At 30.8% G+C, this 15611-nt stretch overlaps 1 protein-coding gene across 3 annotated transcripts; it reads right to left on the reverse strand.

Annotated features, from left to right (window-relative positions):
• Positions 1 to 3790: 3790 nt before the first annotated feature.
• Positions 3791 to 12732, reverse strand: LOC111707000 (uncharacterized). 3 transcript variants are annotated; one of them, XM_023479969.1, is made up of 13 exons: positions 12675 to 12715; positions 12016 to 12071; positions 11219 to 11323; positions 10047 to 10105; positions 8825 to 8866; positions 8327 to 8398; positions 7334 to 7409; positions 6280 to 6338; positions 5476 to 5536; positions 4983 to 5085; positions 4843 to 4916; positions 4285 to 4411; positions 3793 to 3930 (listed from the first exon to the last, which is right to left on the reverse strand). In XM_023479969.1, exons 3-13 carry the CDS (start codon positions 11313 to 11315, stop codon positions 3810 to 3812), a joined length of 891 nt encoding a protein of 296 aa, XP_023335737.1. In that variant the 5' UTR covers positions 11316 to 11323; positions 12016 to 12071; positions 12675 to 12715; the 3' UTR covers positions 3793 to 3809. The 3 variants fall into 3 exon arrangements, with proteins under 3 accessions (XP_023335738.1, XP_023335737.1, XP_023335739.1); XM_023479971.1 differs by having other exon boundaries at positions 3795 to 3930; positions 7334 to 7406; positions 12675 to 12712; XM_023479970.1 differs by lacking the exon at positions 12016 to 12071 and having other exon boundaries at positions 3791 to 3930; positions 12675 to 12732.
• Positions 12733 to 15611: the final 2879 nt, after the last annotated feature.

Below are 15611 nucleotides of genomic sequence, written 5' to 3' on the forward strand. Positions count from 1 at the left end.
ACCTTGCCTAGTACATTATTGTTGAAATATTACTGAATTCTCTCATCATTGCTATATTTATAATTTTCATAAGAGCTTATTGTCAAGACGCATTAAACATCTGAACTTTTGTTTAGATATTGTTAATTTTCATCTTGATATCCAACATGGTTAAATTAACAAATACAGATGAGATATCACTATAAATGACCACAACGAGATTTCGAATAGGAATTAAATTAATTCGTAGATCTGCATAATAAGATCCCGAGATATACAAGACAAATTTTTGAATTCTGAAATTTTTAAGTTTTGATAATTCTGTTGTTTAATCAAAAACCTTAAAAAACACAATCATGGAGAATTTTAATGATAAAAAACTTGTTAAGAAAAAACTCAGATAAACTAAACATAGGTTGACAACCTGGATGAAAAGAATATCAAAATGTTGAATACAAATGCTTTCCTAACGGACTTTTGAATTCAAGTTTGATCATACCAGTAAATTCATTCTGAAAACAAAATTCAGATGAAAACTTGACTTTTTTGATATAAATTTATATCGTGTTTTTATTGTTTAATGCCATTCTTTTTTTTTGCATTTTTGCTTTTAAAATTGTTTATAAGATTAGAGCTTTAGTGAATCTGAAGTCTCAAAATTTGTAGAAACAGGGTTACCTTCATGGGATAAGACTTTAAAGACGAGTGTACGAAATTTGTTCATTTATGTTTCTTTCATTGATGGTTCCTTTCAGCTTCAGCATTTTTTGCTACCTTTGCCAAAACATATTTTAAACATGTAAAGACAACTTTTATGACGGTAGATAAGGTTTAAACCTTACGCGAAAGTAAAAAAAGTCGTCATTAAATTCTCATCTTTTGTAACCATGTGCATTAGGTGGTCCCAATAACCTTTATAGAGCAAAGATGCACGTTGGTTCCAACCCCACAATCCTTCTCTGATTCACATTCTTTAACATCCTCATACGAACTGGAATACATAAGATTACTAACTAAAGTAAACTTTTAAAAACACTTTAAAACACGTTAACGAAAGGTTTGACAAAGGTCTAAACAGCCCAAGTTAGCGCTGCTTTAAAGGGAGTGACCGACAATGTATGGTAGTTGAGCTGAGAATGTATAATTGTGGAGAAATTGTATAGGATTCATTTTAGAAATATAAAACGTTTTAATGATGTATAATTACTGAGTTTGAGCGCAAAGTCGACATTCAAGATCATTGATTTGGGTGGTTACATTTTGAGAATCAATTTTTTTTTAAATTATAAAAATAATGACGACGAAAAATGTAAAAAAAAATCACAGTTAACTAATTAAATGTTTAAAAACATATTTTCAATTTAAATTTTCTCAATACATCAATATTAGAATCAATTAATCCATTTTTAAATTCTTTAAATGTCGTCTTTTCAATAAAAATTCCGAGAAATCTGGAGAAATTGTTTGTGAATAATGAGAAATTACAGAAACCAATATAAATGAAAAAGATTACTTATTTTCGATGATAAGAGATAATTTTTATTTTCTCAACCTGTTCCTAAACAACTATAATTAGATTACTGTAGAATTTGTACTGCATTTTTTGTCATCATTATTCACAATTTTGAAAAAAACAAATTCTCAAAATTATCCCTCAAAACAGAACAATCTATGAGTATTTTAATGATTGAATTTGTGCTCTTTCTTAACAAATATGCACAGTAAAAACGTCTCATAGGTCTTAAATGATTCCTAAAAAAATCTCCACAAAACCACATTTTCAGTTTAACAACCATACATTGCCGGTCATCAAATTAATGCCATTGTTAAATTAATTAATTTTTTACCTGATTAAATTTTGTTTAAACAGAGATTTTCTTGTAGACTGGAATGTGGAGAGATCCCATCTTATTAAATAAAGTGAAACATAAGTGATCTCCCACAGATTTAATAGTACCATTTTAATCTGATTCTGATCAAACATGATAAAATATCCTTGTTTGAAATAAAAACAAATTATAATTGAGGTTTCTCTGCAAGGACAACGAAGGAAACTGTCAAAACTTAATACATAAATATAGATAAAAATTATAATGATGTCTTCCATATCTTTACTCAAATAGAGAAGATTAAAGAATACAATTCTGAATCAGAGATTTTAATAATGGAGGAGTACTTAAATAAAAAACTTTATTTAGTTTTTTTTTTGCATATTTGTTTAAAAAATTAGATGTTATCCATATATAAATTTAGCTTGTCTGGTTGTCTTTTTATTTGAATCCAATACACGTCAAAACGGTTGAATAATGGAGGAGCAATTAAATAATATTTTTTTTTAGTTTTTTTGCATATTTGTTGTAAAAAAAACTAGATGTTATCTATAAATAAATTTAGCTTGTCTTGGTGTCTGTTTGTTTGTATCCAATAAACGTCAAAATGGTTGAACCGATCGGGTCCAAATTTATGAATAATCAAAATTTTAAAAATTTGTGTTTAAAAGTTTTTAATTCTGTAAAATTTAAAAAATGATGAAATCCGCAAAAAAAAATTTTGTTTTGTTTTATACTGTACAAAGAAAAACAAGTAATTAATATTTATCGGTATGATTTTATAAAAAAATGTTTTTTTTTCAGTTAACAGCACCTTTTCAATTTTTTTATTTTAAATTTTAAGTGACCTATTCCTAACCTGTTTGCGCAACATTTAAAAAATCCTTTTTTCTTCTTACACTTCTTAGCAAACTCCGTTCTCTCAGCTCTTATACAGTCCAGCAAACCCTTCGGGGGAAACAAACTGGTTCAATTGGATTTGAAAAAAATTGAACCATGTTTGCGAAAATCAATCAAATCAATTAAAAATCTAAATTTAAAAAATTATAATGGAAGGAAACCTGAGATTCTCAGGCTCATGTGGGATGTCGTTGTTTTCAGATTGGTTACGCATTTGTTAAACATAATCAATACTACAACTTTTATACAAAATTGCATATTTAAGAATTTTCGTATAAATTTGACACAGTTGTATATCAATTTCTTGAGACAGGAACATCATATAGATGTTTTATATGTATTGTTCAACTCCTGAGATTCTCAGGTTTCATCCTATACCCCCTTAAATTTTTCCTTTTTTTAAAAACAAATTTTTAAAAACAAATATAAGACTATAAATTCATAACTAAAGAGTGAAATTCGTTTAATCGGTAAAAACAGTTTTAAAAAGAACATTTGGAATGTTTTTTTCTTTTTTTCCATACACTGTCGCTTACCGGACTTGAGTCACGTGATATTTCTGCGAAATCAAAACCATAAACTTCCTTCCAGTGTTTCTGATAACCTTCTCCTATCATTTGTTTCAACACAGCAGGGTCTTCAAAGTTTAAAAATCTCTTGTCGAAAGGATATGTTGTGGCCTGTACAAGTAAACCAAATATTATTTTTATAATTTTTTTTTACTTTTATCGAGTTTCTTTGTTTTTAATGTTTAATTCATATATTCATTGTCTAAAAAAAGATTTTTTATATAAAATTTTTATGTTTTTTCTTATATCTTTTTTTTATAGGATGAACGAAATATGTAATAAAGCTAATCTTTAGGATAATTTAAATGTTTGTTTGCTATACCAAAAATTAATTGGCTGAATTTTTTAATGAAGCCCTGCATGGGTAACCCAAAGGTAAAGTTAAGAATTTAAAAATCGATCCACGGGCAGCACCGGCACTTCAGCTAAAATTATGATGTAATACAAAGTGCGGGTAAACGGAGTTACAGGTATTTGTTTTATTTTTTTTACATATTAAAAAAATTTTTTTCCACAGGCAACGCTGAACCCTTCAGTTAGTTTGAGATAAATGAAAAAGTTTTAATTTTTCCTGACTGAGTGCACTGGCAAAGGAAGTGGGAGAATATGTTCCCAATATTGTAGGGTCCTTATTACTGTTTGGGTTCAGGCATCTAGAAATTGTAAAATTAGAGATTTTTTCGCAAAAAAGGGTATACTCTAAATTACGAAACAAAAAATCGCTTATTTGGCAGCAAAATGTCTGCCAAATAAGTGACAAAAAATAGCTTGATTTAAAAAAATAGCTTACTGCCAAATATTTGAATTATTTGGTTGAATTCTAGCGATTTTTTTATTTTATAATTAAAAGTGTACTGGGTGGTCAGTAAGTTAATTGCCACAAAAAATCGAGCTCGTTTGGGTTAGCCGCATTCACGTCTTTTTGAGTACAATTGTAAACAGACAGATAATTCAAATTTCTAAATAGATACGTTGATCGGTAGTTGTTTGAGACTGTTTAAACTAACCTGTAATCAGGATTTTTGTAAGCTGTGTTTGTCAGATAAAATAGTTCTTTAGCTTGTTGAATACCACCAGCAGTACTGTTCACTTCAACACTTTTACCATCGCTTGTAGAGAAGGTTGTATATGTAACTAAACATTTCAAATAAAAATAAGAAAATTTCAGGGAATTTCCAGAGTTGCATGGTAGTCTGTAAACCTTTGTTTAACCAATAATGAATGAGATATTATTACTTTGTTTTGCTGAAAATCGATTATTTTTAATTGTGGTATCCTGCAGGTATAATTAGGCACTATATAAAGTTCCTTTAAATGAAAATATAATTCAACATCTTTTAATTGTCCATTAAATTATCGGCGTTTGGCTTTTTATTTCGTTCTTTCACAAAAATTTTCGGTTGTTTGGAAATACTTCGTTTGTTAAATTGTTCTCATCTCTACCATAAAGTATCATTGTTGAATATACAGATTGCATAGTATGCAAGTCATACATACGTTTTTGCAAAGAAAACTAAATTTATTTGGCAAAATTTAATATGCAAGATTAATTTTAAAATATTTACTTTTTCCTATTTTTGTCGTACACAAAAGTAGAGTGCAACAGAACCTACATTCATGGCAGTTTGCCTTGTCTCGCCTGTTTAAAAAAAAAACATACTTCTATTTCGATAGTTAAAAAAAATGTATACATATTTATACTTTCCTTACACAGCATTTAAAAAATCCGCCATCCTTTTTACACTGTTTACCAAAATCAGACTTTTCCAGATTTTTGCAATCTTCCTGGCAAATACTAGCATCCAAACCTAGTAGGAACAAATAATACAATGAGAGCCATACAACTTTGATTTTACTCTTCAATAGTCCACTGAGTATGACACACAACAACTGTTCAATGAAGAAATACCAATATTTCACGTTTAAAATTTTATTTTTAATCTACTGGTAAACTTGTTGTTTTAAAACAGCATCAAATACAAATATCATCCAACTATTCCACAGTTTTATGGACATCCCTGTATTTGAGCAAAGACTTTTCTTTCATAAAGACTAGACATAAGAAATTGTCACTAATTTTTTCCACAAACCTTCCCTATTGTCACACGAGGTCCTACAAGAAAATTAGGCCCGATCGGTTCAGCCGTTTTGACGTTTATCCAAGCGACGTATATATATAAATGGCATGGCATACTTACTTGAATTTAGTGCATGACATGAAGAATAACCCTTCTTCTTTTCTTCATTAAGCCACAAATTCTGAATTAAAACTGCAATGAACAGGTTCAGTAGGGTTTCCAACGAAAAAGGAGAATAGTTTCTTTTCGCGAAAAAAATTGTCCGTGAAAATTTCCGTTTTTTTGCATTTGATGCGCTTGCGAAAAATCTTCGTTTTTTTTCGAAATCTGTTTTAAGAAAATATGGGAAATAAGAAATTCGAAAATGCAACATTTTTGCGAAAATTCATCAAAACTAACAAAATTTTGAGAAAACAAGACCCATATTTTGCGGTGCGGACATATTTTCGCAAAATTTTGTTTCGTCTCGAATTTTTCGCTTCATTCATTTCCGCGAAAAAAAGCAAAATTTCGTAAAATAATTTGCAAAATACGAACGAAAATTTTCGCATTTTTTTGCGAAACGTTTCGTTCGCTGAAAACCGTGGTTAAGATTCCATGAACAAATATTGAGACCAATTTTTGAAAATTTTCAATCTAAGGTTACAATTATTAAAAAGCAAGAGGTAATTGAACTAGGTAAAGAGATTCCTGCAATTGCATGGTAGAGAGATATTTTAATTTTAAGAAAAACCATGTTTTAATAAAGAAATAGGCTTGCAAACTTATTGTTTTGGTAGACCAACAAATACACAATGAATACAGATTAGAAATATTGGTAAAAAGCTAAAAAGAATAAAGTACAATTTAATGGCCGCTTTACGCTTTTCTTCAGTACATATCTCTACTATGAAAAAGATAAGCTTCAAAAATACCTCATTTTACCTTATCCTTCAGAAAATCTTGAGCTTTTAACCCAAAATTATCCAAAACCTCCATCCAGTCTTGTACATAGGTAAGTTATGTATACTAAAGGTATAAGGGTTCGGTACAGCCGTGTTTAAATAAAAAATGAGAGTTCACATATGTCTTGAAAATCTTCGGTTTCCAATAGTTGACAAAATACAAGGAGTGGATAGAAATGGAGTTGACAAAATACAAGGAGTGGATTGAAATGGAGTTGACAAAATACCAGGAGTGCATAGAAATGGAGTTGACAAAATACAAGGAGTGCATAGAAATGGAGTTGACAAACTACAAGGAGTGGATAGAAATGGAGTTGACAAACTACAAGGAGTGGATAGAAATGGAGTTGACAAACTACAAGGAGTGGATAGAAATGGAGTTGACAAACTACAAGGAGTGGATAGAAATGGAGTTGACAAACTACAAGGAGTGGATAGAAATGGAGTTGACAAACTACAAGGAGTGGATAGAAATGGAGCTTTCCAAAAGTGTGGTCTCCCTTCTTTATAACTTCAAAATTAACGAAGATATTAGGCATTTGAATTAAAATATTTTGTTATTATTTAATAAATTTGAATTTGGATTTGGAATTTTTTTTACTTTGGATTTTAAATTTATTTGGACACCCTGTGCCTCAGTGTACATTTTACTGTTTTTACTTCCCCGCAACTGGTTTAAGGTAAATATCAATAAACATGCTAGTAAAAGAACCCCAGATCTGATCTATTGTGTGGAGTATCCTATAATCTTGAATGCATGATCTTGATATCCAAAATAAGCATTTTTCAAGGATTAAAGCTCAATAACTTGAATCTAGTTCTCCTGAGTATGTCGAAGAGAAATTACATTAATCCACATAGTCTGGATATGATGGAGTACAATGATTGAACCCAAGATTCATAATACAAAGTTCTAACTTCGGAACACAGAAAATATTCTTACTTAATTATTTTTAATATTTGTTATTAATAAAACTAGTTTCTAGCAGTCCAATTTGGCCAAAGTCTCGCCAATCTTTAGTATACACCCTAACCCTGTACACAAGTATGATTGTGATAACAACAAACTGTACGCAGTGAACTCTTGCAGTACAACAGATCCCCAGCCAGCAGTATAAAAAAAATAATTGTTTGGATTTTGACAGAGTCTTCAAAAACTATCTTTCAATACTAAGTTTTAAAAGAGATCAATATCTATATATACTAAAACAAGACATTCATATATATGTTGCGTATAGCTAGCCAAACGGCTTGACCGATATAAGACTGAAATTCTTTGTGGACACTTATGGGTGGCCGGGGTGTGATATAGGCTAAAAAATATCCGAAACAAAAAAAAATCAAAATTATTTTTTCAATTTTTTTCCCGGGCAACGCCGGGTTCTTCAGCTAGTATATTATATGTGTATACAAAACAAATTGCTTCCATAATTCCCCCGAAAATTTATCAATAATAATAATGATTAATGCTAAAAAGATGTTTTCTTTATTTTCTTTTAATGTTATTAAGCATTTTTTAATTTATACTTTATGATTATTGTTAGAACTGAAGAGGGTCGGCCCAAACCAAAATATATTTTCAAAAAATGTGGAAGAAACGCCTTCTTTATATTTACTCTGTATAAGCTTTAGTTATTGTAAATTTAAGTTTTTCTAAGATTCCTTAAATCTTAAAATTATGGTTAAAACCTTAAACTATAATTGCTTTAATGTATTAAATATGTTTAGTTGAAAAGGTTTCACTTATGTTGTAAAAAAAGCAACAAAATTAGCAAAAGAAAGAAAAGATTTAATTTATACAAATATTTTGTAACGAAATATTCGCTACAAAAAAACGCTAAAAATAGTCGGTTCGTCTTGATGCGATTTTTTCCGCTTCCTAGATTTTCGATATAGTTAAAACTTTTATAAAAACTTTCATGACCCACTGTGATATATATTAACTCTAACCTTAATTGTTATTAAACATTTATAAGCTAGTAAATATGAATATTCATAAAATTCAAAAAATAAAATTTTTGAATCACCTTTTTAACCGTGGATGATGCACATTTTGTCCCTAAAGATTTAGCCAGCATCAGCTTGCAGTTTTGAAATTCCTAAACGCATTAAAAATTGACTCGTTATTATTTAAAAGAAAGATTTCCGATTCAAGACTTTGGAACAATTTTTAAATCTTTTTCCGAATAAAATGTAAAGGATTTCGTCGTTTTTTAGCTCTTAAAGAGTTTAATTTTGAATTTAAGACCTTTCTGTTTTTAGATTTTTTAGATTTTTAAACCACAACCTTGCCTTGGGGAACTCTTCCACAAGGCCTGTAATTTCCCTCTACGAAATTTAACCTTTTTTAAAATGTCAAGAAGCTTTAAGGTTGAAGATTTTCAAAAAATGAGAGCGTTTAAGAAATGAAAAAAAAACGATAAGGGGCGTAAAACAGCCCCCTCCCCCCTCTACCGCCATTTTATTATAAAGTTTGATTGTGGAAATTAGATTATTGCAAACCATTAAAGCAAAAATACAATTACCTGAATATCATTGAGTTCCCCAACCTCCTCATGGCATTGACTCTAAATAATATTTGATACATATTAAATTTCTCCCCCCTTCCCCCGTCTCTCAATCATGGATTATTATCAAATAAACAAAATAAGTTAAAATCATCAATTCTAATCACTAATTTTTTAAACATTTTATAAATTCAATTAATCAGAGAAATCAACGGCAATAATAAATGAATAAATGTAATAAATCTGCTCAGCTCTACAAATATTCTAATCTTCTAAGTCTTGTAAATTATCAATTCCGAGCTGAACACTTTACAATGATGGATATCGAGATCAATGCTTGATCCTCTCTTTTCATATATCTTTTTAGTCTTTAGATTAATTTTGTAGAGATTAGAGATGCGCTCTTTAATATTTAACTTTTGTAAAACCGTTTTTAATGTTTCCGCATTTGTTGTGTCATATCTTGGACTAATGATCCATTGAGGGAATGTAAGTTTTGGATTAAGGTTTTTTAAGACTAACGTTCATTTGGACTATAGGCCTCAAATGTGAAAAAAATATGTCTTTTTAGAGTTTTCATAATTTCATATTAACATGTTTCAAATTTCAATTTATTTTTGTTCAAATGCTCTAGAAGCCGATTTGTGAACAGCCATGACTTCAGTTCAATAGGATATTAGTCCAATCAATAAAGGATCTTCTCTGTAATTGTAATCAAACGCAAATAGATTCTAGTACAATAGATGGGCAACGTAGAATTTGTACACTCTCAGTACAGTTGTATTCTTATGTCACACGTGTCAATTAAGTTTTTGTCTGACCAACTTATGAGAAATAGTGATACTTTTAGAATAAAGTGCTTTTCTTGTAGTAAAATAAGTACAATTTAATGTGTTCTTTATTTACTGATTTTGCACTTTTTTATTTAATCTTGGAAAACATGTCAACTAATGTGAGACAATTTCGTTTTCCTTGTTATATTTACACTTGTGACGTCGTGTATAGTTGGTCCATTTCTTGGTTGCCACCTATTACTTGATAATCTATTTGATCAAATGTATCTTTATTACTTGTAGTAGGGAATGGATTATCCAAACAGATTGGGTTAAAAGAAAATTAGAAATTTCCACAGTGAATATTCAGATATTCAATTCTAAAGTTTTCAGCTCTGATGTCAGAATATTTCAGATAAGAAAAGAATAAGCTGAACTTCAAGTATGGAGCTTTAAATATGTATAACCTTGGTTTCCTCGTCATGAAGCAGTTTTGCAATTAAACTCTCGTTTTCACAATTTTTTGCTGAAAACAAAAACAATTAGTGGTCGGTGTTTATACTAATACAATTTCACATTTGAATTGTGTGAAGGAATAGGGTTTTTTCTTTAATTTGAATGATTTAGAACTATTCATAAGAAATATTTATTCTTCTTTTAATTCTTCTTTATTTTCTTAATCATGAGGTTCAAATCAGTTGGACAAATTCTATCTTATTATTCTTTCCTATCCATTCTCTTCAGTCCTGATGTTTCCATTCTAACTTTTTAACTCCTACTGGCCTAACTATCTGTGCATTTCTACCTGCGCACTGTGCAGTGTGCATAAATTTTCAAATCTTACAACTATAAATATACATAAAACATGAGGAAATAAATCAGAATATTATTTCAATACAAATTGATTTACAATAAGGTTTTTTCAAAAGACAAGTTTCAAAGTAAATAAAAAAAGCAATTCATTTCCATGTTTATTTGTATTCATTATGTTTAAAATTTAAAATCGAAAGTCGTCTCCATTGTATTGATATATACGACGACGACTGTTAAATGATGGTTAATATGATTGTTGGTACATTTCAAAAGGAGTAACAACCTTAGGCTAGCCCCATTAATGGTATCTTTAAATATCTGAATCATATCCTTTGTTTAAAAAAAAAATATCATTTTTTATGTAGTTTCTCTATAAAAATGACACGCAGATCATGCAGCAGAAACAAAGACGTCAATTGAAAGAATTCCAACCTTTTAAAGAGAGAAAATTGACAATATAAGTTTAAAGAGAGAAAATCGACAATATAAGTTTAAAGGGTACATTTGTAAATGAATCACTTAAAACTTTAGAAAACTGAAAGGACAATTAACGGAAACAAAAAATATTCTAAACGGTCATTCACATTTTATGGATCAGTCAGGCCGTTAATAAACAGTTTCTAAATCATTTGTTTGAACGAACAAACTTTTGAAAAAACGATATTTTTTTGCTGAATATACATAATTCAAACAAATATTTTTTAATTATCCTTTTTTACGAGCAATATTATTGAACGATCATGCATTTAAAAAACGAATGAAATTGGTCGTTAACGATCGAAGAACGAACGAATTGAAAAAAAGCCCCATTCTAACTGCACTGTACCTTTATCATAATCCTCACTCCAATAGCTGTCAGGGTGGACTACCTTAGCCAGCAGTAGCAGTTGAAGGAGGAGGAGTTTCACAGATTTATATTCCATATTATATCCTTTATTAAAGGGACTGTAAAGGAAAAATGAAAGGGGGTATAGGCTGAAAGCTAATCACTTTAGCTCTCGATCGCAACCCATGAAAGTTATATCTGATGTTCCTATCTCGAGAAACTGATTTACAACTTTGTCAAATTTATAAAAAAAATGAATATATATACAATTTTGTATAAAAGTAGTGGGTGTAGATAGATCAAATTCAGCAAATATGCAACCAATCTGAAAACGATGATATCCCAGAGAAAGCTAATTGTAACTTACGCTTACTCCAATTCTAATTTTATATTTGTTATTTCTATTTTTAATAGATTTAATTCATAATATTATTTATACGTCCGTATTACTTGACCAGAAATTCCACCAACGACAGTGCAGTAAAGTGGTCAAGTGATACAGGCGGAGACACATGACCAGTATGCTGCTCTGCCATTGGTGATAGTTCTGGTCACGTGGTTTAAGTTTAAGATTTTCTAAATTTTACATATATGAATTTTCGTATAATTTTAACACAGTTTTATATCAATTTCTCGAGACAGAAACATAAGATAAAACTTTCATGGGTCGCGATCAAGAGCTAAAGTGATTAGCTTTCAGCCTATACACCCTTTCATTTTTCCTTTACAGTCCCTATAAGAGGACATAAGAACTTTTTTATTAAGCATAATTACAGCGATCTCCTACGCAACCTTACCTTTGAATTGTCATCGAGGACAGAGAACTCCGAATGTTGACATATATTACATACTTCTAGGAAATCCCGAATATTTATTTCCGATGGAATTATCAGAAACTCGAATCAATTTTTTTTGGCTTTACGAAAGTAAATATTTCTTAAATAAGTTCTTTATCCTTTATCAGTTAAAGGTTTAAAGGGTATTGTTGTGAATTGAAAACGCTACTCCACAAATAGAGGCTCACTTAAGTTTGCGAAAATTTAGAATTTTTTCGCATTTTGTTTCCTCCAATAAATGCTAAAAATTTTCGCTTTAATATATTTCACGAAAAAATGCGAAATGCAAAAAGAATAAAATACGGAAGAGAAGTTATTTATTATGAAACAGTAAGATTTCTAATGCTTTACTCCCAGAGCAGAGAAAATTTGTTCGCAAAATTTCGCATGGATTTCGGTTAATTCATTTTTTCGAAAAGTACTAAGTTTCGCGAAAAAGTTTTCTTTCATTGTAAACCCTAATCACTTGCAATACTGTTTACGCTCTCCTGATTAGATATTCTGGTAAATCTTTCAAAAAAAAAGTTGTGAAACTTATTCAAAAATAGAATAATGTGATTAATGATTATTCGTAAATATTTTAAAAAAAAATAGTATTTCAGTTAATTTTGATCTCTCACTTGATGAAACTTGATATGAAACATGAACACATTTAAGTATTTTATATCTTCAGCTCACAATGCCATGCAACTCCAGGAAACTGCTTGTTTATATAAAGTAATTATATAGTAAATTTAATTCAATTAGTGGTGCTTTGCGTGTTATATTACTTTTTTGGAATATTTTGAAACATATTTCATATCACTATATAAGCAACCAGAGTTGGGACCTTTTGTGTTGGGTAGTCAAATCCCGATCACTTGATCTCGATATCCAATGTCACTCTTTATAATTTCTATATAAAACAATACCTGGCATTAATCTCAATACAATTGAGTTTCCTCTTTGGGGAAATTAGTTCCAAAACTAACACTTGGCCCATATCTACAGTGTTATGTATTATTTTCAAGCCCTACATCTTTTTAATCCTCTTATTTTATTGCAAAATATTTGTTTACACCCTTCCAAGACTTAATAACTATATTATGTCATGTACATATCCCACTTTTTTATTTTTAGCCTTTTTTACTCCTATCTGCCACCATATTCTTAATGTTAGCATGTGGTACGGGTACCCAACCAGACCACTTCAATCTTCAATGCTCTTGCTAATACAATTTGTCTTACTGTACATATTCTGTATACATTTTAATTTTAATCTTGTTATTCCCATATTTCACTTTCTTTTCAGTACAACTGTATACAAATACTTTGTTTAAATCTACTTAGAACAGTAAATCAACAAATATGAAAAGAACTTCATATCAGGGGTCCATATAATTCCCAAAATAGCTGATTTTCTCGATCCCAAAATAATTTTTTGCCCCCAACTTAAACAAAAATACCCCCAATTTAAAAAAAATTTAAAGGTTGTTAGAAAGACAAACACTGGATGCATTGCTGCTACTGTATTCCCTGGGTCGTAGCTTTCTTTTCATATGCTTAAAGCCATAGTTATAACATTTTTATTTTTGGAGGTCATTTAAGGTCATTAGATGGTTAAACACTGGATTCGTTGCTGCTATGGCATTTCCTGGGTTCCTATCTTTCGTTTGATATGCATAAAGCCATAGTTAAAACATTTTAATTTTTGGAGGTCATTTAGGTCATTAGAGGTCGTAAGAGGTCATTAGAAGGTCAAACACCATTTAAAAAATGTGCCCCCATTTCTTTCAAATTTGTCAATCCTAAATGGGATTGAAAAAGGAATTTTATGGACCCCTGCTTCACTTAATTTTTTTTTAGAAAACGTTTTAACGGATTTCAAACAATGTGAGTGGTGCGCGGAATTCTTAGATAGTTGCGCAAGCGACAAGAGAAATAATCAAATTCAAATCAAATAAATTTAAAAAATCATAAATATGAACTATACACAAATGTGGCGAAAGATAATCGATGACTATAGGTTGTAATAGCTGAATGATTTGTTTGAAATTAAATTGATGTTTTTACGGTCTAAGTTGTATGTTGTAATTTTCTGATTTTTTTATGGGCGCTAAGTTATTTGGTATGAGAGGTCTTTAAAAATTTTCTCCTTATAGACGCAACAGATAGAAGTAAGATTAGTAGCGATCAAAAGCGATTTTTTATCGCATTAAGCCTATACCCCCTTTACAAGTTTGATTTATTAAATAATTTGTACAATATCTCAGTAAGTTTTGAAGAATGGTAGACTACATTTTGAAAAATCTCAAGACCAGGGGCTAGGGGTTATCGTTATCAGATGAGTAAACTGGAATACTCAGTTATAGTTTATTGAAAAAATGCCTCATGGATTGAAGACGATATAAAAGTCGTCACTTAATTCCCATGTTTATTGAGACACCCTGTACTGTCTGTGTGTAAATTAATACAGACTATTTGTTGTTGTATTCCAGATTGTTCTTGAAAAGAGTGAACAGTCCCTTGAATATAACTGGATGCCAGAGATCAGTACATCCCGAGCCGTAGCAGTAGACACAAGTCTCCTGCACATTACCGCTCTGGGACCTGTGCTACATACTGCACACAGACAGCATACAGAGGGAATCTTTCTGGACGAGCTACAGCAGGAGAAGATGAACCAAGTTCCTGTTATTGTACAGAACCCTGCCTACATTGAGGAAGTAGAACTGGATGAAGAGGAAGTTGATCCAGCTGATATCACTCCTCTCATCAGTGGAGACACTCCTATTATCACTGCCCCAGCCTCAGAGGACGAGAACGTAGCTGAGGATGTATCAGAGGATGAGGAGGAGGATGAGGATATGCAAGATATCCTGGAGAAGATGGAGAAGCTTGATACTGAAGTCAAGGAACTCCGGAAGGAGATTATGGATCTCCTGTCCTCCATCCCGGAGGACTTTAGCTCCCTCCAGTCTGCTGTTGTCCCACAAGTTGAGGTTTGGGACACAGGGAAGGCTTGGGAGTAAGAATACAGACTGCACCCTGATCAGAGTATAGATGAGATCAGTAGCAGGCTGACTAACCAGGTTTGGGATCTGCTCCAGGTCTTGCAGGAGTGGGTTGACCAGTGAACCTGTAATAATAAAGATATAAAGCTGATTGATGGGCTGAAAGCTATATCAGTCATGCATGCCAGACTTGGTGGATTAACTGAGAAGGCGATTAAAGGTCAAATTAAGGAACCTTAGTAATAAAAGGATTCTAACTAACCATTATGTCAACAGTTTATCTTTATGTAATGTTATGTAAACATTTATGATTATGTTAATAAATGAAGTAACATTATGATAAATGTATTTATTACTTTGGGTGTTAATAATTGCACGAGCAGATAATTGTATAAGGTTTACTCTGTATGATAGAGATAGCCGAAGTATAATAATGCCAGGTTGCAACAGAGCATGAGGGTTAGGCCCGAGTGATGGAAATAACCCGATCTGCAATGTTGTCAGGTTGCAAAGATAATAGATTCAAAAACAAGTAGAATAACTTGAAGTATCAAAGTTATCAAA

The sequence above is a fragment of the Eurytemora carolleeae genome, unplaced genomic scaffold (assembly GCF_000591075.1).
Source record: "Eurytemora carolleeae unplaced genomic scaffold, Eaff_2.0 scaffold710, whole genome shotgun sequence".
NCBI classification, from domain to species: domain Eukaryota; kingdom Metazoa; phylum Arthropoda; class Copepoda; order Calanoida; family Temoridae; genus Eurytemora; species Eurytemora carolleeae.